We start from the raw sequence: 26,594 nt of genomic DNA, 5'->3' as shown, positions 1-26,594 counted from the left end.
TCATTGCTTTTAAAAAAGTAATACAGATTTGTATAATTGAAGCTTCACATGCTTATACTCTGTTGTTTAAAGCACATTTTATTTATCGTATATATAGAGCCAATCGTGTTACGCAGCGTTGTACAGAGAATATGTAGTCATTCTCATCAGACACACACACACACACACACACACACACACACACACACACACACACACACACACACACACACACACACACACACACACACACACACACACACTGACCTAGGGTCTATATTTGTCTGAAGCCAGTTAACCTACCATTATGTTTTTGGGAGTGTGGGAGGCAACTGGAGCACAAGTAGGAAATCCACCAAACACATGGAGTACATACAAACTCCACACAAATAGGGTTCTCGTAGGAATCCATCTCATGACCCCAGCACTGAGACACAGCAATTCTAACCATGTTGCTTTGGTGTTTTTTTTTGTATGCATTTAATACATGTTTAAATGTGTTTACCAGTGCATTTTATCAAACATGCATCTTTAACGAGCCAAACATATCGCATGCAGCTCAATGTGATGAATGTAAGTTTTCTCCTTGACATGTCAGACACACTGAGATGGAACAACTGGTGTTTAAACGCTATGCAACGCAAGTTAAATGCACATAAAATGCAAATATGTACAGCCTCATTTGACACAAAGATTTGTTTCTTCACTTCCGTTTACATGCACTTAACTTTTGTTAAACACATCATTTTAACGTCAGTGGGCAACTTTACTATGCAAAAGAGGGCTGCCATTTGGTTCCAAATTATTACTTCAGAATCTCTGGTTATAGGTTTTGTTATTTTGCCAAATCCTAATATGAGTATGGTATTAATATCTACTGATGTTTTCACAATAAATTTCCTTTTCTTGGTACTGTCGAATTTTGTCAAATGCTCTCAAATTATCATGTTAAACAGACATGAAAAATGTAGTAAAGGACATAATGGCTGTATGTAATAAAGCTGTAAATATAAAGTGTTTGGATATGTTCCCCCCAGCCCCCTGAGTATTGGGTTGAGGGACAGGAACGTTGCAGGCTCTATTATATTTATAGACCTTGTGCCAAGCAGTGAGTTAGGATACAACAGATCTCCCATAAATTACTTTTTTATATCCTTGTGAATACATGGAAGAGATATAGGGAGGCTATATATTTTGTCATTATACAGATGTATGCTAATGTCTGCATGATTTATTATTGACTAACAGTTTTTTTTTCCTTGGTTTATTTAGTACTAGTGATTCCAAAGCAATTTGCCTGTCTTGTTTGAGAAAGATTCTTGTGGGACCAAGTGAAAGCTATAAATTCTGTACATATCACAGAGCGTTCAATGAATAACTGGCAGGACATCCTCAGTAGATTTGTGAAAAACACACGTTTAGGGGTGTTGTGTTGGGTTTTTTGTTTGTTTTTTACAGACAAACCTGGTTGAACACTCCCTCATCTCCGTACCAAGAAAAGGAAATTTCATAAGAAATATATATTTTTCTATTGTTTTGATTTTTCCACAAAAAATAGCCAAAATTTGTGACAAATAAACATATTTTAGGATATCGTTACAAGAAATGAAACGTGCAGACTTGCATGCTGAATAACACTAAAAATCTGTACACATCCGCAACCATTTGGGATCCATATTGCTTAATATCTGGTTATCCCTAGACTACAATGTATGATACTAATTACTGTACAGACCAAGTAATCCATTGACGATTGTCATTCATTGTACATAAATGATGGAACAAGACTAAAGTAAAAAAGGAATTGGCATTTTAACATTGACCCAATGTATATGGATCAATAAGGGGGAGACGTAACAGAATGCTTGTACTACCAAGGGTAGCACATAGGGAGCACAGAAGGCTTATCCTCTACCATAGCGCTTATAAGTGGCTGCTTAAACACTAGGTAGTAACTTAATAAATGCTTTATAACAGTAACCTTTGCTCTCATTGATCTCCATTGACAACACCGGGACAATGCACCTTGCAATGTCCTATTTTTATCTGTCTAGTTAAATTTCCTATGAACATGGTCATTCTGACTCCTGGTAGTTTGACATTTCAGAAAATGGAAGATTATTTTTTTTGGGATACGTTTCTAAAGTAAAGCAGATGAAGTTATATGTAACAATTATAAGTATGTGGAAATATTCACTGTTTATTAAAGTAAGTAAGAAAAGCAGGCACATGAAGTGGTTTTTCAGATGCAGCCTACCAAATGATAACCCCAGTTAATTAATCTGTTCCTAGTGCATTTATAAACTGTAATCACAAAAATGCACGATTGCATAGGTGTGCACCCAGCTTAAGTGACTAGGACTGCGGTTCCCAAAGTGTGCGCTGCGACTCCTAGGGGTGCCCCGGCGCTGTCACAAGGGTGCATCCTCCTTCTTCCTCGTTTCTCACTAAATGTTGGGCGTGACATCATCACGCCCGACATTCAGTGACAAGCGGCAGGAGAGAGGATGCTAGATCCCAGGCACCACCGAATTGGTAAGACAGAAGAAAAGACATAAGAAATAGAAGAAAGAAGGTCAAGTATGGCAAGTAAAGAAACGGAGGGAAATGCAGTTAGGAAATGGCAATGGAGGGGCAAAATAATGAGAGTGAGTGGATGTGGAGGGGGCAGAGTGAGTGGATGTGGAGGGGGCAGAGTGAGTGGATGTGGAGGGGGCAGAGTGAGTGGATGTGGAGGGGGCAGAGTGAGTGGATGTGGAGGGGGCAGTGTGAGTGGATGTGGAGGGGGCAGAGTGAGTGGATGTGGAGGGGGCAGAGTGAGTGGATGCGCAGGAGGGCACAGGCTGTGCGTGGCTATGCGCAGGAGGGCACAGGCTGTGCGTGGCTATGCGCAGGAGGGCACAGGGTGTGCGTGGCTATGCGCAGGAGGGCACAGGGTGTGCGTGGCTATGCGCAGGAGGGCACAGGGTGTGCTTGGCTATGCGCAGGAGGGCACAGGGTGTGCGTGGCTATGCGCAGGAGGGCACAGGGTGTGCGTGGCTATGCGCAGGAGGGTGTGTGGAGATGAAGGAGGCCACAGTGTGAGTTAGCTGTAAATTATTCTTTGACAGAAATATAATTGAAAAAATACATATAAAAATATTATTTTCCCTTAAATTTATGTGTATTATTTTTTCATACAACTAAATAAGTATTTCTGTCCTGACCTAAATACTTATTACATTTTTTGACCCAACTACTTATAACACAGGACTGCTCAGTAATTATTTTGGAGGGGTGCCTTGAAACAATTATGGAGACTCTTAAGGGTGCCGCAAACTGCAACAGCTTGGGAACCACTGGACTTGGACTTTCTGAACAATATATTAGATGCTCTGGGAGTAAATTTAATCTGGAGATCTTTATATGGCAAAAGAAAAAAGCAAAAAAATAACTTTGCAAGGAGCACCTCCTACTCACTTGTTTGTTCATTTTTTCGGGCTTTGTGTAAAGTTGAAGCGGTTTCCACCTTCTACTTTTACAGTATACATTGCTTCATCTTTCTTCTGTCTGTCTGTGCCTTACAACCATGTCTTTATATCGGCAGGTAGTGTACACCATAGGTGCCCGTGGATATGTCACAAAGATGTTCTCTGTATATAATTGTATCCAATACAGAGAGGAGGGCAGAGCTGTGTCATTTTGCTGAGCAGCACAGAAAGGAGCCATAAAGATAAAGCAATGTATTAAGTAAAAGTTGAAACAATAATAAATGTTACAAGTGTTTGCAGATTATATTGAACATCCAGAACCCGTCTGTTCCTTCCATATAAAGCAGGGGTCAGGGAACTTTTTTACCTTTTACCCCCAAATATATTTAGATACACCGACGTTACCCCCTTGATTTGAAAGGAAGGAAATCATATATTAATTATTGGAATTCACAATGTTATTGAATCTATTCAAAATTTCTTTGGAAGCTTCAAATTCAAAACTTCAGGTTTTGGAGAAATTATGTTGCTTCATTTTTGATACGAGATCATCAATATTGGGGCATTTTGATGTCAGAGCAACTTGGATACAGTCTTCAGCATCCAATCGATTTCTCTGCTTTGTTTTTATGTTCTTTAGTGTACTGTGCAAAAGGCAGCAACTTTTTGACTGCCTCCTCATGTGTAATTTTGAATGCATTTGCAGCTGTTCACATACAAAATATGACAGATCTACTTTGTTTTCAAATGCAATACGTGCTTCATTATTGCATCGAAGCTCAAGAAGTGCCTCTGCCAACCCTTGAGGCTCTTCTGGTACAACAGCAATTTCACATTTAAAGGCATCTACAATCCAACTGACAGCATGTGAATCGGCAGCATTACCCCCAGGAATATCATTTTTACCCCATTTGGGGTAATTTACCCCTGTTCCCTGACCACTGATATAAAGCAAGGGGAGAACCTTTCCTGCATTACATTAGTGGAGGTTAGTCCCTGCTCAATCATCAGTGGCTGGTACTATGTGACCAGATCTATATTGTCCTGGTTCCCTTCCTGTGAGGAGTGTGGTAACTGAAGTATAGGGGAGGGTACCTCCGCTCTCTTTCCTGTATATCTCTTTGAACTCACTTTGTCACCACGTTCCTCACATAAAACTGCAGAAGAAAAGCTTCTGCCTGGGACTGCTTGTGCGAGCAGATTGTCAGCTAGAGGTGAGATGGGTGGTGGGAGGCTGTGAACTGCTTCAGAGAGCATAGATGACTGGAAATCACCTGGTTTAAAACCTATACTGGCAGCTTCATTTATCCAGAGCAAAACCAGTGGGGGTTGTTTATAGTATTGTGGACCAACATGGTTGGATTTCATAGAGGAATACATCTAGCGGGAATCATAGTATTAGGATTTGCATATTCTTAATTTCTGGAAAATGAATGGTCATGGTTAGAGCTTACCTACTTATGCATAATGATTTTATTCAAGTGCCAAGAGGTTTGTATAAAAGGGAATATATTGTTCATTTGGATAATGCCTTATAAATTAATACAGTCTTTGTCCCTTTTGTGTGAAAATACAGAACAAATGTAAAGCCTGTCATGTTATTTAAGTGCTTTATAAATTTGATTTAAGTATTTCAGAGCCAAGGGGAAAACATTTGAATGCTTAATGCTTTGCTTCCTGTAAATGATGTATATGTGTTTATATGTAACATAACTCAATAACGCTTATCAGAAATTTGATTAAAAAAATAACACCTTTTGAGTCACCTGTGAAGAGACAATAAAATCTAACTGAATGTCAGAGCTTGTATTTTTACGTGTAAAAGAAGTGTTGTGGAGTCAGTCCATTGTAATCTGCTTTCTTTTGTATAAATCTTCATGTCACTGTTACAGCTACATAGGGTCCTGGGGGAGGGGCTGGTCACTTACCACCACTGGGTGGCCGCTCCCATGGGGGCTGGCATGTCATTAATGTGGACTCCACAGCTCTGGGTTAATTTTGAGTAAAAAGCTGATGGTAGGTTTACCTTTGATGAATAAATAAACCTTCTACTACCTTTTCTATCCCTTCGCTCAAATTTGACATTAATAGCCCCTGCGTAAGCCCTGGAGCTTCTGACTAAGGCAAACCCCTGATACTGTATGCATGTCCTTGCACTAGGGAAGTCACTCATCTTTGTTGAGAGACAGACTGACTGGGCATATGGGCCCTTTACAGGCAGGGTAAAATAGACCATGTTCTACATTTGCTGTTACATCATCCAATAAAGCATCTGTGTGCAATGGCCTTCCATCTTACATACAGAGCAGTGAATTCTACGCATCTGTCTCTTCTCCACTTGGCTCTCAAAAACCAAGCAGTGGCCTTACAGACCATGGTTGATTTATTTTATTTTTTTTGTATGCACTAGAAACTAGTACTTCTTAATAGACATCATAGTTAAATTGTTAAATTCACAGGTCAAAAAGTCTGTACCTACGGAAGACTTTAGCGGACTTACTCTTTCTAATCTTCTTCCAGTGCGATCTACATGTGATAGGCTGGAGGTTGTCCCGTCAGTGAGCTAGATAATAACAAAGTCAGGGAGGGGACTGATGGGTAAAGGACTGTACGAGGCTGCATGCAGTGCTTTGTCTTTAAGCTAGATAAAGATGATGGTTAGGAATAACAGTAAGTGGAAGTACATATTGGGATGATTAGTTTGGATTGTTATCGAACTCTAGTTATCAGTGTGCTGTAATAAAAGGTGCACTCATGTGAGGCTGCGTTTCTAAGATGAGAGAACCTGGAGTGGTTATTATATTCTACATATATACATGTAAGTCTAAAGCTGTTGTCCTCCTCTGCTTACTTGGATTTATTGGCTTAAAATCCTCTTGTTCATCTTGTAATACATGCATTGCTGTACAGTTGTGGCTTCCTTCTGTGCTGATCATCACATGTGATTACTTTTGTCTTCCCTGCCCAGTCTACAGCTCTGGATACAGTTATATTGAATGCAGAGTGCAGGAGAGACCAGGGGCTAGATTTACTAAGCTGTGGGGATGTTGCCTACAGCAACCAATCAGATTCTAGCTTTCATTTTGTAGAAGGTACTAAATAAATGAAAGCTAGAATCTGATTGGTTGCTATAGGCAACATCCCCACTTTTTCAAACCTGCAGCTTAGTAAATCCAGCCCCAGAGCTTTTTGTCCTGTAAACAAAAATACACCAACTCTGCTTGACCATTACGGTAGAATTAATTAGATTAAGCACTGTAGTCAGTAAGAGCTATAGAATGGTTTGTAAGGGCCAAAAGTCAGGCAGGTGGAGAAAACCATTAAAGTCTCCTTGGGTGGAAGTTTAAAATGCTTTGTCTACTACACTTTCATATAAAGACAAAAGACATACCCTGGATGAATTATTTGTAAAATGGACTTTTCAATTGTCTCATTCAATGGGCTTTAAGTCTCTGTTCACCAATCAATAAAACAAATACAGTAGTTATGGTCTTGCATTTGGTCGTTAATAAGGCTTTCCATTGTGAAAAATGAAATGTAAGAAGTTCTGTTATATATTTGGTCTTTTAAGACTCATGGGCCTTTTGGAGATTAGTAATAAATGCCACCAATTATTACTGCCACATGTGTGATGGGTGGTGTAACCTGCAAGATCACTTGCTTTATATAATTGAATAACTCCAGTGCTGTGTGTGTTCCTGCTTCATCAACTCTGTTCTTGTAATATATTTATAGATGAGTTTGAGTCACTCTCTCACTGTGAACCAAGAATATCCAGACACAAACCTCCACCTGCTACTGGATTTCAACTCTCATCATCTCCGACACACACAAATATGTTACAAAAGAGTTTTACAATGTTCTAGAAATTCTTACTGAAGCTGGGTACACACTACAGAAATTTCAACCAACTTTTTATGCCGAGCGATTTTACATGCGATCGATGGTCCCTTTAGCGACTTTTTACAGCCATGTGATCGTGAGCAATGACTGTAATTTTGTACTCACTGTTGTGGATCGGTCGGAAGTTTATACACACTACACAGCGGAAACGAGATTGGAACGAAAATATTAAACGGTACGACCAACCAGATGAGGTGACAATCGTCCATTTGGGCAGACTTTCGACCATCGTGTCACTGCACACACTGACCCGACTTTTGAACGAGCTGTCATATGTCGGCTGATTTAGCCGATTATTGGATGAAAACTGTGTAGAGTGTACCCAGCTTAAGTTTACCAAGCTCTCTCTTTTTGATGATAACATTCAGTAAAACACAATGTCAGATAATAGCATACTACAAATATTTAGCAGAAATACAGGAGCCGATCAAAGGTATTCTGTATTAAAGCATATACTTGGGTTCAGCATTCATTTAAAGCGCTAACTAAAGAAATGCAGAGCAAGGGATCATTGACTAGAATGGGAGCGGGGTGAACAGAATTACCCTATACTTAGCTCCCCTTATATTATAGACATGCAAATATAAAATGGGGGATCAGCCTTCTCAATGAAAACATTCATTTCTAGCTAGCTGGTGTCGGATAGCTTATAGCAAAGTAGTGCTTGCTGTTACTTTCTGTAAGAGCAGTGTGGTCTGTGTTTGTACAGGATGAATAGAGACTTACAGAGAATATGATTCACTTGTTTCTGACCGCTGCAGTAATGGAAAAGTTTATTTTAGCCTGGATTTTCAGCTTCATAAGACACCCTTGCTTGCATTTGAACACAAACTTCTCTCACTCATAACAAACTGCTACCATTTAACATATGGAAACAGTAATGGTATGCCTAGTGAGCAACATTATTTTAAACAGAGCCTGTTGATTTAAATAGAGCAGACTTTACTTTGGCATGTATTGCCTTTGCTGGTCGGAGGTGTGGCCGCCCATACGAAGTAAGATGGAACAGTACAACTTGCATCATATACTGCAGCAATTTCATTTAAAGAGATTAATTTTGTGACCTCTATTTACTACATTTTCCCTATGATGTGATGCACATAATGAATTGAATTGTCAATGTACAAATAGCAAAACATAGTGGAATAATGTCTTGTACAATAAAGCTTTGTTTGTATTTAAGTGTGTTGGTACCAGCCTGTGAGCTCCCGCATTGAGTATTACTATGATCTGAGCTGTCAATCTATTTTCCCAAATCCTTCACTATCTCTCTGTGCCTATGTGTATGTATCAGTTAAGAAATTACATTCATTGTGTGCCGCTGTAGGAGGTATTAAAGTACCATCCATGTCTGACACTAGACTTCCTTCATAGCCATCACCATCATCAACTGATCTTTTTAAAATAATCTACAACGTGAGATAAAATAATCTAGAAATCTATGTTCTAAATACTACTGCCCAGTGTTGGGGTTATTTCTGCATTACTAGTCATATACAATCAAAGTCTGCCATATGTGATGTAAAGCTCTTATTTTATAACATTGTATAAACAAATATCCAGAAAGGTTATTTCATAAGAACATATTTGTAAGTTACATCAAGTCTATTTAGAGCAGACGCAGAGGTCCTTCTGCATATTTAGAAAATCTGTGTGAACGCGCAAACTCCTGTTTTCTTACAATACTCCTCACCTCCAAACACAAATATATGACACATCTGCAGGGCTGACATGATATTTTGGTAATTAAACTTTGTAGGTTTGTCATTCTACTCAGATTGACTAGTCTATTGCGTATGTTTTGTATTCAGCTTGACACATTTTCTGTGCAGTCTTCTCTGTGTAAATTTATTTCCAAATGGATGTAGTCTGAGAGCAAGGTGACCCTTTACTAGAATGTGTGATGATGATAAATTACACATCAACACCCCACCAGGTTACTAAACTGCAGTGGGGAAGTGCAAGTAGAGGTTGCCATAGCACAGACTTCTCTCTGGCTCATTTAGTTGCCCTAACAGCACAGGGCAACACCCCACTGGCTACTACACAGCTGCCCATGAATATGTGCCCTAAAGGTTGTCTTTGACAGCACTAACAACCTGTTATAATGTGACACAAGGTCCAAAAAGCTAAATAAAATACTAAGAAGCATCGCTGCAAACCAATGACAGCCTTTTCTAATAAAATAGTGGATGTATATTTGCTTATCTACACAACTGTTTGAACATGTTCTCATTCCATATGCTCCTCTTAAAACTCCCATTGGAAGAACAATCTATATTTGAAATGCGTAATAATTTTATACATAGGCATTTATTAAATATCTGTATCACAGTTTACAAAGCCGCCAAACATGTCAGTCTGAATTATGCCTTTAAGTAGGATCAATGGAAATTAGTTTGTTACGTGTAATTACATGTATTGACGTCTGCTGTTAAATCACTGAACCCTGCAACCGATACGCTTTTCCTTGTTTGCCTTCCATAGTCAATGAATGAATATGCATTATACCAGATGATAAATGGGCATCATCTTTACATGTCTTTTAAGTGTCTGATTACTCCCTAATTGGTAGGTTGTGTCATAGTACAGTAAGCACATAGTAAATTTGGTTGTGGAATGTATATTGCAGCTTTAATAAATGACAGGCCGTTGAGTAATATTAGTTTTGGGGGCATGTACGGAAAGATAAATGGAGGCAGGCGGGATCTGGATACTTTATTTGTAGACCTCTAAAATTTGCAAAGTTTTGTGAAACTAGGAGCTAATTTATCATATTTTATATTAAGAGGACATTAGACTTTTATATATTAAATATTAAAATTTGTTGTACTGTATTTGATTAGCAACTGGTTTGATCGGGAAGAGTCCCAAGTAAATAATGTGTCCCATTTTGTCATGTCTAAAGCACATCTAGTTATGGATGTATGGAAATGTTTCCTCTCTTACTCTCAGAAGTTGGCTCATACATAGACAATAAATGCAAATTTGCAGCAATAGCATGCTTATTATACAGTTTAAACAAAAATGGAAATTAAATGCAAATATAAGCTTGGCAAAGTTCCCTTTTTGGTACACGTTTGAAAAGTACGACCGTATAGACCCTGGTTTTTGTTTTCTTTGGCCCAGTTGTCTTTTTGTGAATATTTTAGATTGAGAAGGTATCAAATGCTTTCAAGCAGGGCTGTCCACCTGGAGGCATGCTGGCCAGATGCTGCCTTCATCAAAGTCTTGTTGGTGGCCCCGAAAAAGGTCTGATGCAAAATTCACAATGATTTATTTATTTCATAGTACGCCTCCCTCAAGAACATAGTTATAACCGAAATGTGGCCCTGTTCTTGTGCATATGTAGTGCTGGTTTAGACCCTTGATGACTGGTGTTTCCTAATATATTTGGTGATTCCAGGTCCGGAGCCCTGTTTGATAGAGATATATATATATATATATATATATATATATATATATTATTTACATTTCATAAGACATGGCTTTGAGTAACCAGGGTAACAAGTATATACAATAGAAAAGATGGTGGTTTTTAAGACATGTTACTTTTTTCATGCCAGGTTACATAGCACCTGCATGGATATTAAGTGAGAGCTTCACAGTAGATTTACACAAGGTACCCGTTTCCGTTACCTCTGCCAGAATAACAGCCACATTGCAGCTGCAGCTTGGCTGACGCATACGAAGAATCCTGAGCACAATTAGGGGCCGACATTTGTCAGGAAGACTTCTTAGTAAATATTTGGTAAATTTGCTTCTTTTCAACCTGTTGACAACTGTAAAGCTCTGATTTCAAATTCACAGCCAGCTTTCTGTGCAATTAACCTTTTCACCTTTTGCATGGCTTATAATAATTGCAGATTGACACATTGCTACATCAGATTTGAAAATGGGAGCTAGAACATCACACCATATATCTTTCTCTGTTTAAATCTGCTTGCTTGCCGTCATATGAATCATTATTATCATTTATTTATTTATAAAGTGCCACTAATTCCGCAGTGCTATACAGAGAACACACTCACATCAGTCCCTGCCCCAATAGAGCTTACTGTCTAAATTCCCTAACACACACACACACAGACAGACAGACAGACTAGGGTCAAATAGATAGCAGCCAATTAACCTACTAGTATGTTTTTGGATTGTGGGAGGAAACCGGAGCACCCAGAGGAAACCCACACAAACACGGGGAGAACATACAAACTCCACACAGATAAGGCCAATGGGAAACTAACTCATGACACCAGCGATCTGAGGCTGAAATGCTAACCACTAAGTCACCATGCTGCCTATGAATAGTTTGGACCCTTTAAAGAAAATGATAAATTTATGCTGCCTGGAATATGTAATGGCTAATTTACAGATGGGTATGTTGCCATTTTATGCTACAAGTATCATGCATTGGGAACATGACTAAATTGCACCTAAAAATATGGAACTTTGTTCCCCTTGTCAGTACATAGGACTGTTAAACGTGAGCACAGGGAGAAGCTTGGACATCAGAAAATATTGCATGTACAGCTTCCGTTCTTCATAGCCAGCAGTGGTGGATAATAACAGGATTAGTAATCTTTGTGTTCATTAAGAGATAAAGGGGTGGACTGGAGACATCGGCATGGCTGGATATGTTGCAACAAATTGCACAGAAAGGAGCAAAGAAGTGAAGGATTTATAAAAAATAAATTGGATTTTTTTCTCCTTTTGAGACCCTTTTTGGCACAGTTACATGTGCTGTACTCAGCACCAGTTGTTAGAAATGTGCCTCTGTGTTTCCTATTAGAACTGCATTATAAACACATTGCCATGGGTCTGTACACACCTCAGGACAACACAGTGGATCATGTGTAAGACTTCTAAATAGATTTTATCTTTACACATGTAGGGAAACATTTTTAAGAATTTCAGGTTTGTCTCTGGCAGTAGGTTCTGTTTTAATAAACTAAAACAGGAAGTTGAGAGTCTTGTAATGCTTATGAGATAGACCCTGTATTTATATAATTGCGCACTGCATAAATAGTGCCGATGTGGCGCTCAGCCAAAGCTATGATATCATGTTACTGGCGATAAATGACAAAGCTATTGGCTGTGCAGCACTGGAGCTGGGTTCTGTTTAAGGGCACATTCAACTGCTGCTGCTGCAAACAATCATAAAGTAATGTACTGCGAGTTTAAACACTAAATTGATAAGTTAGATCCTTTGCACAGAGAAGTAGTGTTGGAAACTAATGGCTGAAATGTTAAAATATCTAAGGCTCGTTTGGAATGTGTTTTTCAGTCTCACTAGTATTTGCATTTACCTTGTTTGCTTGTAATGTTTTTGTTTCTAATTTAAGTGTCGCAAAGAGACATGCTCAATCTGTACTGTTAATATAACGTAAATAGTGGATGTGTACAATAATAAAATATGATTTGTTTATTGCACAGCTGACTTGCAAGTATACATGGCATTGTGACCCATTTTTAAAAGATTTCCAGTTATTGTAAGAAAATACATAGTAACAATACTTCCCTTCTACTAAGCGGACGTATGACATATAAATTATGTCAGATTATACCAACTGGGGCTTGGCAGAAACTTGTCGTGTTAGAGAATGTGTCATTTCAGCAATGAAAGTGTAACTTGCCTAGAGAGACTACAGGCAGCCATTTTGTGGGCAGACATCCGGTCATTTCACTAGGAACTAGTGACATCACTGATGTATGATGCTCAAAGGCTGTTTTTTGATAATGGTGGTTGAGGCCATAAAATGGCTGCCTCTTTTGTGTGTACTTGACCGTTACATATTAATATATATTCAGTAACACTTTATTGCACTGCCTGAGTATTTAAATGTATATAAGAGAAATCAGTGTGATTAGTGCGTTTCAGGTCTGGTATTATTGTAAGTATTTCAGAAAACAGCACATGGTGTGAGGTTCAGTCATCCAAAATGTTAAGCATATTACAAGAACAGATTGCTGTACTAAGTCTGACATCTTACTTTATTCAACATAATGGAGGCTTTTTATGCTTATGCTTGACGATACTTTCATCATTTCATCAGATACTAGTTTACATGGTGTTTCTGTGCCCGTGCCCGTGCCTGCCCTTTGTCAGTGCAGCTGCTCCATTTGATGCTAGTGGGTGAGGGCTCCGGCCTCACGTGAGGAAGAGAAGAGGTGGTTTCAGCGTGGTGAATACAGCTTGATTTATAGGCTGCTGGCAGATTTCATGGAACTTGTCCATTCAGTGTCTTCATAATTATAATAACCACTTGCCTATCCACGTTTATGAAGAGACAAACTGATAATTGGCAGTAATTGCGTTCTGCATAATTAAACGCTGTTCCCTTTCATTGCGATAGTGTCTATGCTGTATATGTATAGGTTAACTTCATAATGAATTTAAAAAAACACATGCAAATATGTTTCAGTCTCATAGTTCAGTTTGTACATTAATTGGTTTATACAGCTGTTCTTCCTGAAAGGGAAATAATTTACTCCTATCTTAAATAGGTAGTAATGCATATTGGCATTGATTTATTCTGTACGTATGCCTTATCTTGTACGTTGGGCCTGGATATCACAGCTTCCATTTTGTGCTTTTAATTATCCTTGCTAATTTACCAGATTGCCAAGTAGCAAACATCAGTAAAAGATATGTCTATATTAAGAAACTGCCAGTGTATAGTGTTTATATAGCAGGGCTGGGCAAAGGGTGTACACCTATAATGGCGTTTGGCACTTACATCTTTTTAGTTTTTTCTGTCAATAGATGAATATCTTCCCTGACTTCTCAGAAGGTCATGCGGACTTCTATATTTCAACAACCGGCATCTGAATTCTACATTTTTCTGTACAGTGTTATACCTTATATGTGAACTAGATGACACAAGTGTAATAATAACTATACCATAACTATACCATATAACATATACCCCAATTTATGGCTTCTTCTCAACAGTCAAAATACATAGAATTATTATTATTCTTCCAGGGAATATGCATCATCAATAATCCAGGTGCTGAGATATGTTGGTGTGTGGATAGTATATGCAGGGCTTCCATATAGTAGATATTGTGGGATGTCTCTGCTGTCACTTGTTTGGCTGAGTGTTCTAATTTTCTCTCAAAATGAATTCATCATATTAATAACAGCTAGTGGATATCATTTTCCATGCACAGGCAGAATGATAAACCTTTACTTTAATTGTTTACTTTTTTTGTTTCTTCTTGTAGCTCCCAGCTGATTTCACTAAACTGCACATCACAGACAGCCTACATCCACAGGTAACCCAGGTGTCCTCCAGCCACTCAGGATGTAGTATCACTAGTGATTCTGGGAGCAGCAGCTTGTCTGACATCTACCAGGTAAGAGCAGAGGCTCTCTTCTCAGTGATTGGCTAATTATTGTACATTTTCATGGTTCTAATACAACTGATGTACTGTCACCTGCAGCTATCCATTAGTGTAACTTGTACTACACGGATTAAAGCTAATTGCACCACATCAGATTGGAATGTGTGTGGAGGACTTTTTGCCCACAAATGCAATGATTTGTTCAGAAGCAAAGCAATTAACTAATCATATAATTGAAAGCTCACATTGGTCACTTACCTCCCTGCACACAACATAATAGAAAGCAACCATATTCTCCACACAAGATGTGATGTCTGACACATCTGAATTCTTCAGTGCGCTGATAGCATAAGACTTTTGTATAATGTTGAGTATAATAAAATATACTATATAGGGGATAATGTATCCCTAATGTATATTCTATAATGCTTTTAGAAGTCACAATGGAATTCCATGCCCACACATCACAGAAATTTTACGCGCCTTGTAATCGCATATAAATGTAGACCTCTGTTAGTAAACTGATGATTGCTCCTGTATACCTCTCAATTTGCTAACTGCAGCTGCACATTGACCATACTTCCGAACTGTCCTGATTTGTATGCTCTGTTCCACCCTCCCGATCAGCACAGCTTTGTCGCGATGGCACTGATGCGTCCGGCAATGGAGGTGTTTGGATGAGAGCACAGGCAGCCTAGCACTTGAAAAAGTGCCATGTATGCCCTTGAGGTTGTGACCACGCCCCCAGCGTGATGTGGCCACACCTCCTTGTCCCGGTGCAGGATACTTAAATGTTGCAGGTATGCATTGACCGATACCATTCCCACTGACTAAGAGCATGACTTCATATTTCTACAAAGCATGACTGCAGGCCCAGTAACACCCATATAAACTTATTTCAAGCACGTCACTCTATAGTGCCAGCTTGCACCATAGAGTATCTGTGTGTTATTTGTTCCTATAAGTCATACAATGTATACTGTTGCAGGGGGTTTGAATTTGTATGTCTGTCAATCTGATTTTAAGCAGTCACACATTTTGGATGATTTATATGATAGTCACATAATAAATGGGGAACATTAGCACATTGTGTTACCCTTGGGAGTGATTTAAACTATTTCAGAGCCATAGCTACATCTTTCTGAGCCGAAGTTCACTTGTTTTAATGCTGACTCACATCTATTTTAGTCTGACCTTGACGACAATATCCTGTTATACAGCCAGGGTGACCAAAGCACTAATAGGTTGGATTCCTTTTAGGATCACATGACTCACTGGCACTCAGGAGGTTAAAGGTATAAAAAGACTATTGGGTTTTCAAGGTGAACAGAGCAGTGTAAACACTGTGTTTGTCTGAGTGTTAAATGACATGTGTAGCTATTAATGTCTGACACATGACCTCCGTTGTTGCATCTAAGTGCTTGTTTATTAAGAAGCAGTAGCAAATAGTTTTTCAAATAAACAATGATTTCATTCCAAAAGATCAAGGCTTAAATGCTTATGCAATGAATGTAGAAGTACATTTACAACAGCACTGATCATCCCACTATTGCAGGATTCTCCATAGATATTTAGATATGATAGAAAAGAATTGCATTGCCAATTATTGCAGTCCTCTGCAGCCCATCTTGAGCTGGCAGATGGCTTCAGAAAGCCCCGTCCTGTACACGGTTTATGGGCAGCTTTGTGAATCTGTTTGTAATTAAGTTGGTGCTTGGAGACCTGAACTACTGAATCCAAATTTGGCAGATGCAATGTGCTGGAAAAACCTGTATGGTGCTTTATGCCAGCTCAAGATGAGCTGAAAGACCTGGTGGTACATGGCAATGCAGCCTTACTTACCCCACATGGAGAAATCTACACTTCCAGCTGCTCAAGAGCCTGCTGAATCTGTCTCCTGCTGGAGGAACTGGCAACAAAGCAGAGTAAACCAGTAGGAATAAAACATACACCCCACCACCACCCACTAGATGGGCCCCCCCCCCCCCCCCCCGTCAACTCTCCCACTGCCCTTTTCTGGATTATAGTGCTAATGTAGAATTGAAATTGGGACACAAGCACCACCGCTAATCTGTGCAAACCTCACCTGTGTGTATTACAAACCATACCCGCTTCCCCGTAAGCCCCACCCCTGGGACAGTGGAAACTGTCTGTGACACCATGGATTTTGGTTTTAAAAAGACAGTCCCTTGTTTTCCTCTAGATGCATGTAACCATATTAACATAACTAAAGATATGCTTATCTTTATCTTTTACTGATTTCTACAGATTACATTTTCTTTTATTTCAATATGGAAAGGAGACTCAACTATAATTAAGTTTGATGAAACACCCTTTTTTACTGAGCTTTGTTGTACTTTGTAGTATTTAGATATTGTGTTTAAAGAAATTATACTACTGTACTGGTGTAGGTTTATACACATGTATTATACTCCATTTACTGAGAGGTCTCCAAGCGGTCAGATTGCAAGTGCTGTGGTTAAGTTCAGTGTACTATTTTATTTATGAAAAAACAAAACAATCTAGTTTTTCTAGTATAATGAGAGCCTAACAAATGGTTGCCACAATTTTTACTATGGTAATATGTAATTTAATTTGTTTTAATGACCATTTAAAGATGTACTATGATTAAAAGAGCAAAAACATTTGACTAAACTGTATTAGCATGTTGTAGCAGATGACCTCATGCATATTCAAAGCCATAGATACAAGTTAGATAAATGTGAATTATGACTGAGTAATACATGGGCTGTCATGTTAAATAAGGGCCTCCAATTAGACAGCCAGCAATTCAGTTTGAAGGATGGTTCCCTCTTGCCTAATCAACATCTTGGTTAAATAACTAATCCTAGTAGACACTATATTCTGGCGATTTCCCCCCCCCCCCCCCCCCCCCCCCTCATCATTTTACGTTCATATTACCACAGAATATAATGGCAACCCTGAGAAGTTGGTTGTTTGGAGAGAAAAAATACTGCAGACCTATCTTTTTTCCAGATGTGAATAAATCATGAAACTGCATCTTCAGATGGCCCTCAGCATTGATCTCATAACAGACCTCTTTAAATATTAATTTCACTCCTGAATTTTGTATGTAAATCATTTTGCATGGAAGAAACACTCATTAAGGAAGAGACAAGCTTATTTGGTTAAATGAATGAGACAGAATGATCATTCGTTCATCTCCTGCTCAGAGCCATGTGTATATTGAGCTGATTTCCGTTGTTTTGTATATTTTATTACAACTGTGAAGAAAAATTATCATGGGTTTATATAAGTCATTCTTAAAGACAGAATTTGTTAAGATAGGACCCACCTTTTTGTTTTTTTTATCTTCCCTTCCTCGCATATAGGACCCCCACCATTACCTATATATGGAATTATATTTCCTAGGGTTTGGTGTTTGCATGTGGCTGTGGGCATGACAGCGCATATGAGTGGCTAACCACAGCACATCAATTTAAATGGAAATCATAAATGAGATTTTTCCCCTTATCTTTGGAATAGTAATATTGTTTGTGTTGAGGGAATGCACAGCTAACCATATTGAGAAAGCAGATATTTATTATATATGTATATTGTATTTTTGTATATTTTTGTATCTATAGGTGCACTTTCTTTCTCTGACAGAGAGACTGACAGTCTCTCTCTCTCTCGCTTTTTCTGTCGCGCTTGCGCGCTCTTTCTGTCTGTGTGTCTGTCTCTCTTTTACACCCCAAGGACCAAATGTCTCTAATCTGCACATTACCCCTTAAGATTAACAACATTAAAACAATGTATTTAATCAAAGAAAGACACCAATTCGTAATACCATATTAGTGAGAATGTTAATAAGACATACAGGTGGTACAAGCTATAATAAACAAATGTTCCAATTCATGTTGACTTCTAGGTGACCAGATTTTTCACCACTGTTAGAAGGTTAAGAGTAAGGCTGGAACAGGCGCAATTCTGCAGAGATTTCCATTCATCATCTTGTTGTGCTTTTTGATATTAATGTGCCCCATGATAGACACAATGGTGCGTAATACCAGGGCCTGCCTCTTCTCGCAGCTCTTTCCCATGGAGGAAAAAGGGAAGACCATGTGGTGCAGACAGCACTTTCTTCCTCTTCTGTTCTCAGATGTGCTGCTGACCTATCTGTGTCCAGAGGGGGTCATGTGATGTAGAAGTTGGCTGCTTAGAGCAGAGGCTAAGAAAGTTCAGTCTTCTCTGTTTTGTGATACGAAACCTTCACTGCTATTCTTATTCGATGAGAGGGGGGGGGGAGGGCGGGTGAGGAAAGGTGGGGCATAATGCAAAGAATAAAAGCTGGAGACAATTGGTCATAAAACGGAAGGAACGGGGGAGTGCCGGCTATGGCTCAGTGGGCCACAACCAACTCTAGGGCTGCCTTTTGCAGATTTTTTGGTATGTACAATGTGTCTGAGTTCCCATTGCAGTCTGTGGTCTTTGGGTCATTTTGAAAGATATATGTGACAGGATGGACTGCCTATAACACCCTGTCTGTTGTTGCCGAGAACCGGCAGGGCTTACTTTGTCACCGTTCCCTTTCATTAACCCAAATGCGCCATCTAACCGCAGTAGGAGGGGCTTACAAATGCTGCCACCACTGGACTTCTTCACGGCATCCAGTACTGGGTTCCTTTTTGGTTACTGTCACTGCTAGGGTACCCCCTCATTGGTACACCTGGGCTAGTACCCTTGACTGCTTACTATGGATCAGGGTTGCTGTGGATAGACCCCCCTGGGGGGATCTATCCACAGCAACTGGCCAGAGCTGCTGGGTAGTGGGCAGATCAGTGATGCTGGGAAGCTGGGTCCACACCTCAGACAGACGGAAACGGATTCGATTTTGAGTCTTATCTGTAGGTCACAGGATTTTCAGCATGGAAGACGTTTTCATGCAGGTCTTTTGAAGCAAGTGATGTTTATTTGCAGTCACACTGATTGAAGGTACCAGTGATCAGGTCAGATGGAACAAGAATGATGATACATTTCAGTGTACAAGGTCTCTCTTTTTATATAGTTTGTATACAGCCTCACAGGGTAAGCCACCCCCTGAGGTCTGAGTTATTTTTTGTATCCGGATACAATATCTTTCCCAAACATGGATTTACGTGCAATGCAAAGCTAGCAATATTTACACTACTCTGTTATGTGCTAAAACGTGATGCTTGCAGTATCTGAGATGCAGCCACGCCAGACAGCCAGGCAGCGGCCCCCTGCTGGGGTATACAGGCTAAACAGGTATTTGTCACTTCACATAAAGGCTTACTTAGCATTTCCTGTTATCAGCAAACAGATCTCTAGCAAAGTTACAAACCCAAATAATGACATTTCCATACAAAACACATCCCAATGTAACGCGATAAGTGCATTTCACATTATACATTGGTGCCTGCACCTCTGATTGAAATACATTTCTACAATAAATTATTTCTACATGATCCAGTCACAAATAAGTTATTTATAGGTGATCCAGTCACAGTATACAACTCACACATACTCATCTTCTGCTTGGAAGGTGTGTGAAGTGGGTCCAAAAGTGGCACAAAGCATGATGTTGTCCTCTAAAGGCACAAATGATTTGTCCTGAAGAACTGAGCAATGACTTTCTTGCCTGTTCTGAACATGGATACTGGCCTGTTTATGGGGGCACTGGAGGACAGACCTGAGTGCATGCTCTAAGATTAGGACCAGAAAGACTTTGCTTCCTGCGTATGATCTCCTGTCTCCATAAAGAAATTATTATGTTATGGGCTGTGCTGTTGCAGATGCAAGGAAAAGCCACAAGGGATTTCTGTAGTTAGAGTGAGATGAATGATGGAAGCTCTCATTTACCTTTATTTAAGATTTGTAGATGGCAAATATCAGCATTCAGTAAAGCAAATTAATGAAAACAATATTAGGATAGGCTGCTGCTTTTAAGATGGATGTCTCCACTCTGCAGACACATTAACTGCAGTAAATGATTTTGTTTCTGTGTGTCTGTATTTATCTTTGTGTTATACAGCATAGAACTGGATGTCATTTATATGCTAACAATACTCAGGTCTTGGTCACACACGTCCTGGGCAAATGGATAAAACGTCATGAAAATGAACACCCGCCTTAGTGATATTTTATTTTACACATTTTTCATGAATCCTGCTTTTACCAAAATGTTTTTTAAAATACACGGTTTGTGCGCTGTAAGGCAGGAGAAATATGTCCTGCCGCATTATAGCATTTTAACCATGGCTCCAAGTTTCAGAACTCAGCAGTGAGTATGGCCCATTGTCTCTTATTTTACTTACTTGTAATGACTTTCATGCTCATTATTAATGTGTTAAAAGCACAAAAAGAGTGGACAGGTGTGAACAAGCTCTTAATGTTGGAAAGTGGGGCTGTTAGTGTAGTCACTAGATGCTGACCCAGTTCTGAAACTTGAATAAAAATTCAGAGGATTATGACTTTTTTTGGGTTATTATTTCCTGAGATTCGGCTACCTGTGTATCTAGCAGCAATTGATAGCAGCAGCTTATTCACAGTGGCAGTTAGGGAAGACTGCATTAGTGCAGACAAATTGAATGTCTTTCATTATGTCCTTATCAGAAGCATTGTCACACTTATCTGTTTTTAGAATTTTCTTATTAGTCATTTGTTTTATTAACACTAAGTATCAAGGAGGTCTGCAGTATAATGAATTGCAAAGCATGATCTCACTGACAAAAAATCAGAAGTAATGCCATTGGTGCTCAATAACTTGGCCTTTATTCAGATCTGACCGTTCTCTTGACAAATATGTCTTTCAGTTAAATGTTTGTACTTGAAAGTGATACATTGTAAGGCCTCTAGCTATGGGAAAATTTACCCAGTTTTAATAATTGTAGTTCAACTTAAAACAGGACAATGGTTAGCTGGATTTGTGAAAGCATTTCTAAGGACCTCCTCCCTGGTCCATCAGGACATTCCCTGTAGATCCTAAAACCAACAGGATCCACGTAGGAATTTTAACGGTGACTACTAAGATTTCTATGTCCACATGCATATAGAAAAGGCTTATGATGTCACAGCATTCAATGTACATATTAACAGGTACAAAGACCAGGTTGTGTGGCTTGTTAAAGTGTACCTACCACCTACACAGTGACTGGGTAGGTTGCACCGTTAACTTAGGAGCATATAGTCTACCAGTTCATTAGAGGCCAGTGACATCAGTAGGTTATAGTGAATTGATAGGCTAGGAATTGTTTCAACTCACAAAAGGATCATTTAGAATTCATTCAGCTGATGAGCTCATGAAATCTTTATATACTAACACTCTAAGAAATGATCTGTGATAACCTATTACCTTTTGGATTTTTCTTCAGGCCACAGAAAGTGAGCCAGGAGATATGGACCTAAGTGGGCTACCAGAGACTGCTGTGGACTCGGAAGACGATGACGATGAAGAGGATATTGAGAGAGCATCCGACCCCTTAATGAGTCGGGATATTGTAAGAGACTGTTTGGAGAAAGATCCCATTGACCGAACAGATGATGACATTGGTAAGCTGACAGAAAAAGCCAGGTTCAAGCAGTAGTAACATCTGACTTTTCATGAATGTTCACTGCTGATATAAACATGACTGGGTACACTCTGTGCACATAGATATTTGCCTTGCAACCTGCCCAAATCCTTGTGATGATTAATAATCCCTGGTTCCAAAACCTTGCATTTCTGTTTTATCTGCACTGATTAAGAATCTGACCACCTTATATCATGCTCTTTTCATGGCCACTGTTTTTCCAGCTATATTTGCATTACAGCTGCAATCATCTGATTTTCTTACATATTATTAGTCACATGCAAATTAGTTTGAGTAAAATAAAAAAAAAAAGCTAGCCTCGCCTCTGTAGTAACATGCCCAACCCTAGCCTCACCTCTGTGGTAACACGCCCAACCCTAGCCTCACCTCTGTGGTAACACGCCCAACCCTAGCCTCGCCTCTGTGGTAACACGCCCACCCCTAGCCTCGCCTCTGTAGTAACACGCCCACCCCTAGCCTCGCCTCTGTAGTAACACGCCCACCCCTAGCCTCGCCTCTGTAGTAACACGCCCATGCCCACCCCTAGCCTCGCCTCTGTAGTAACACGCCCACGCCCACCCCTAGCCTCGCCTCTGTAGTAACACGCCCACCCCTAGCCTCGCCTCTGTAGTAACACGCCCACCCCTAGCCTCGCCTCTGTAGTAACACGCCCACCCCTAGCCTCGCCTCTGTAGTAACACGCCCACGCCCACCCCTAGCCTCGCCTCTGTAGTAACACGCCCACGCCCACCCCTAGCCTCGCCTCTGTAGTAACACGCCCACGCCCACCCCTAGCCTCGCCTCTGTAGTAACACGCCCACGCCCAACCCTAGCCTCACCTCTGTGGTAACACGCCCAACCCTAGCCTCACCTCTGTGGTAACACGCCCAACCCTAGCCTCGCCTCTGTGGTAACACGCCCAACCCTAGCCTCGCCTCTGTGGTAACACGCCCACCCCTAGCCTCGCCTCTGTAGTAACACGCCCACCCCTAGCCTCGCCTCTGTAGTAACACGCCCACCCCTAGCCTCGCCTCTGTAGTAACACGCCCACCCCTAGCCTCGCCTCTGTAGTAACACGCCCACCCCTAGCCTCGCCTCTGTAGTAACACGCCCACCCCTAGCCTCGCCTCTGTAGTAACACGCCCACCCCTAGCCTCGCCTCTGTAGTAACACGCCCACGCCCACCCCTAGCCTCGCCTCTGTAGTAACACGCCCACGCCCACCCCTAGCCTCGCCTCTGTAGTAACACGCCCACCCCTAGCCTCGCCTCTGTAGTAACACGCCCACCCCTAGCCTCGCCTCTGTAGTAACACGCCCAACCCTAGCCTCGCCTCTGTAGTAACACGCCCAACCCTAGCCTCGCCTCTGTAGTAACACGCCCAACCTTAGCCTCGCCTCTGTAGTAACAAGCCCAACCTTAGCCTCGCCTCTGTAGTAACACGCCCAACCCTAGCCTCGCCTCTGTAGTAACACGCCCAACCCTAGCCTCGCCTCTGTAGTAACACGCCCAACCCTAGCCTCTGTAGTAACACGCCCAACCCTAGCCTCGCCTCTGTAGTAACACGCCCAACCCTAGCCTCGCCTCTGTAGTAACACGCTCAACCCTAGCCTCGCCTCTGTAGTGGCACTCCCACCCCTAGCCTTGCCTCTGTAGTGGCACGCCCACCCCTAGCCTACCCCTACTGTGGTAGTCTCCCTTTTTCTGTCCTGCTAGCCACAAAGAAAATCCTTGTGGGTCGAATGTTTCAAAATTGCTACTGATATGCAACTGAGCTTAGCTATCATTAACCCGCTGATCATTATGGGTTTTGTAGCTAAAACAGTGGTAAAAACAAGACACAAAAACCTTGTATAGCTGTATAGTTCTGTGATGAACGCATTTTGGCTATGTAATAAAAACAGAAACTGATACTTGTTGGTTGGTTTACAGTGTGTACAACCTCCAGGGCGCGATGGTATGTGTGTTATATTTTATTAAAGCGAACATTTGTTTACCTATTCTTTTATTTGCTACACTTTTTTTTGTTTTTAAGTCCTTGGCACCTTGGGAAACCATTTTCTTTCCTTATTAGGAGTCAGCGAAACTGCTGCTTGTCCTAGCAACAAGCAAACATATTTTTATCTTTCACCTACATTTATAAGTGCTCTCTAGTAATGCTGATATTTTAATATGATCAGTGACCTGTAGCAGAGAGCTCATTCTGTAATGCTGTCACCAGCATGTAAAGTGCACGTGCTCACCTGCACATACTGATTACACAACTGACCTGCTTCTTGCCTATGAGAACGGTTTTAATTTGTGCAATACACTGAGCTGACCATAATGTCTTCCTGGCTTTTCAGGTCTTTATTTGTGTGTGTATGATTCTGATACTTAATCCTGCTAGTAGTAGTACCGGTTACAAACTTAGACATGGTGAGTCTTACTGGAGGATTAGAGAAAAAATTGTTTAGTAACTCATAGTTGTCCTCGAGTAGCCAGTTAAGATTCCTCTTTTTATGTTCCTCTTTGTTTTCTATGAATAATAGATATAATAGATTTAATTTTATGATGAAGTAGCTTGAAAATTCCTTGCTGGTGTAATAATGCCACAGTTGTGCAATATTATCAATTCTGTCCTCTGAGAGGATAAATATGCACAGATTTCGTGCAAGGTTGTTCTTCACCCAAATGCCACCTGGATGGTCTATAAAGGGGTATAAATTCATGCAAACATTTACCAATAAATAGTCTTCTTGTGCATTTATCATGCCTTTTTTTTTTTTTTTTTTTTGTCTTTTTGCATGTTTACTTGAAAATATCCAACATGTAGAAGTGACTGTCCTATGTGTAAAGTGTCAGATGTCTATAGGTCTCTGTGCAGCTTGGGAACATTCAAACACATCTGTCATGTCTTTATTCAGGACCAAAAACTTTGTGGTGACATCTAATATATTTCTTTACAAGTCACATGTATTCCTAATAAATTAGAAAGTGGTGGTATTGGTAATAACCAGTTATATATTTAGGGTAATAGGAGCACATTTCTTGATCAGTGAAAGCCTATAACCTGTTAATATAGAGCTCACTTCTCTTTGTTACTTTCATCTATTAACCCAGGGTTTCCCAAACCCAGTCCTCAGGGCTCCCCAACAGTGCAGGTTTTCTGGATCACATGTGACATAATTAGTACCACCTGTGGATCTGTTACAATGTGTCAGTCAGTAATGAATACACCTGTGCTCCAGCAAGGCGATATGGAAAACATGCACTGTTGGGGAGCCCTGAGGACTGGGTTTGGGAAACCCTGTATTAACCAACTGCAACAAAGTAACAGCTATGTCATTTCTTAAATGAAATATTAATGTCATCTAATTTTAGAGCTTACATACCCACTTCTGCAGACCATTTTAAGTGGCCGTGAAAATGTTCACCGTGTTAGGTGGTGTTTATCACTGGGGTACATTCTAAATCTCTATTACCATTGTATTAATAAAAAGCACAGTACTAACAAACAAGTAGCCTCTGACATATTACTGTTTGTGGTTGCCAAGATGAGAGCGACATGTAGTGGTGTTTTTACCATGGATCATTTTCACTAACATTAACTATGTACGTCTTGCAAATGTCATTTTCTTTTTAGGTTATATTTTTTGTTTCAACTTGGATATGTGTAAGATGTTTGACAGTCAGCATTTATTGATAACCACAATGGGATTTTTCCTCTTCTAGAACAACTCCTGGAGTTTATGCATCAGCTGCCCGCTTTTGCCAATATGACAATGTCTGTCAGGCGTGAACTTTGTGCTGTCATGGTGTTTGCTGTGGTGGAACGGGCAGGAACCATTGTACTAAATGATGGAGAGGAGGTAAGTGGTTTGGAAATATCATGTGTAACTGGCCTGGATATAAAATGTTAAGTAGAAAAACATAAAAGTATAAGAGTGGGTGTGTAAGGGAGCAGTGTTAGAAACTGTGAACGTGAGTGGGGTTGGATATTGTGACCAACGAGTTTGACATTTTCTAGTATCGATGTTAAATCATCAAGCACATATCAGATTGGCGACACAGGAAAATATTATTTTTGTGTGGTTTGCAAAGACAGTAATTTAAATGCTGTATTTTATAAGTATATTATTATAATGAACACCAAGTTTTGCAAAAAAAGATATATCAACTATAAACATGAATGCATTTATGTTTAATATTTCTAGTGGTATCTGGTGCTGCAGTTCACAACTTACAAAGCTCAGTGTGACGTCTGCTGAAATATAATGGATTTCAGTTGAAGACTTTTACTGAGGTTTTTGGACTTGTCCAAAATGCTTCTGTTGGCATTTACCAATCCAATTGAGCAGTGAA

The 26,594-nt window shown here is 40.1% G+C and overlaps 1 protein-coding gene across 17 annotated transcripts in view; it reads left to right on the top strand.

Moving 5' to 3' along the window:
* RAPGEF2 (Rap guanine nucleotide exchange factor 2) overlaps positions 1–26,594 on the top strand; it is a 238,563-nt gene that overhangs the window by 183,182 nt on the left and 28,787 nt on the right. For all 17 annotated transcript variants that reach the window (XM_075198125.1, XM_075198102.1, XM_075198094.1 and 14 more), the window contains 3 exons: positions 14,580–14,711; positions 22,055–22,232; positions 25,965–26,101. In XM_075198125.1, the coding sequence (XP_075054226.1) occupies positions 14,580–14,711; positions 22,055–22,232; positions 25,965–26,101 (447 nt within the window). The remainder of the gene's footprint in view (positions 1–14,579; positions 14,712–22,054; positions 22,233–25,964; positions 26,102–26,594) is intronic.

The sequence above is a fragment of the Mixophyes fleayi genome, chromosome 1 (genome assembly GCF_038048845.1).
Source record: "Mixophyes fleayi isolate aMixFle1 chromosome 1, aMixFle1.hap1, whole genome shotgun sequence".
NCBI classification, from domain to species: domain Eukaryota; kingdom Metazoa; phylum Chordata; class Amphibia; order Anura; family Limnodynastidae; genus Mixophyes; species Mixophyes fleayi.
This window is presented reverse-complemented; position numbering and strand designations above follow the sequence as displayed.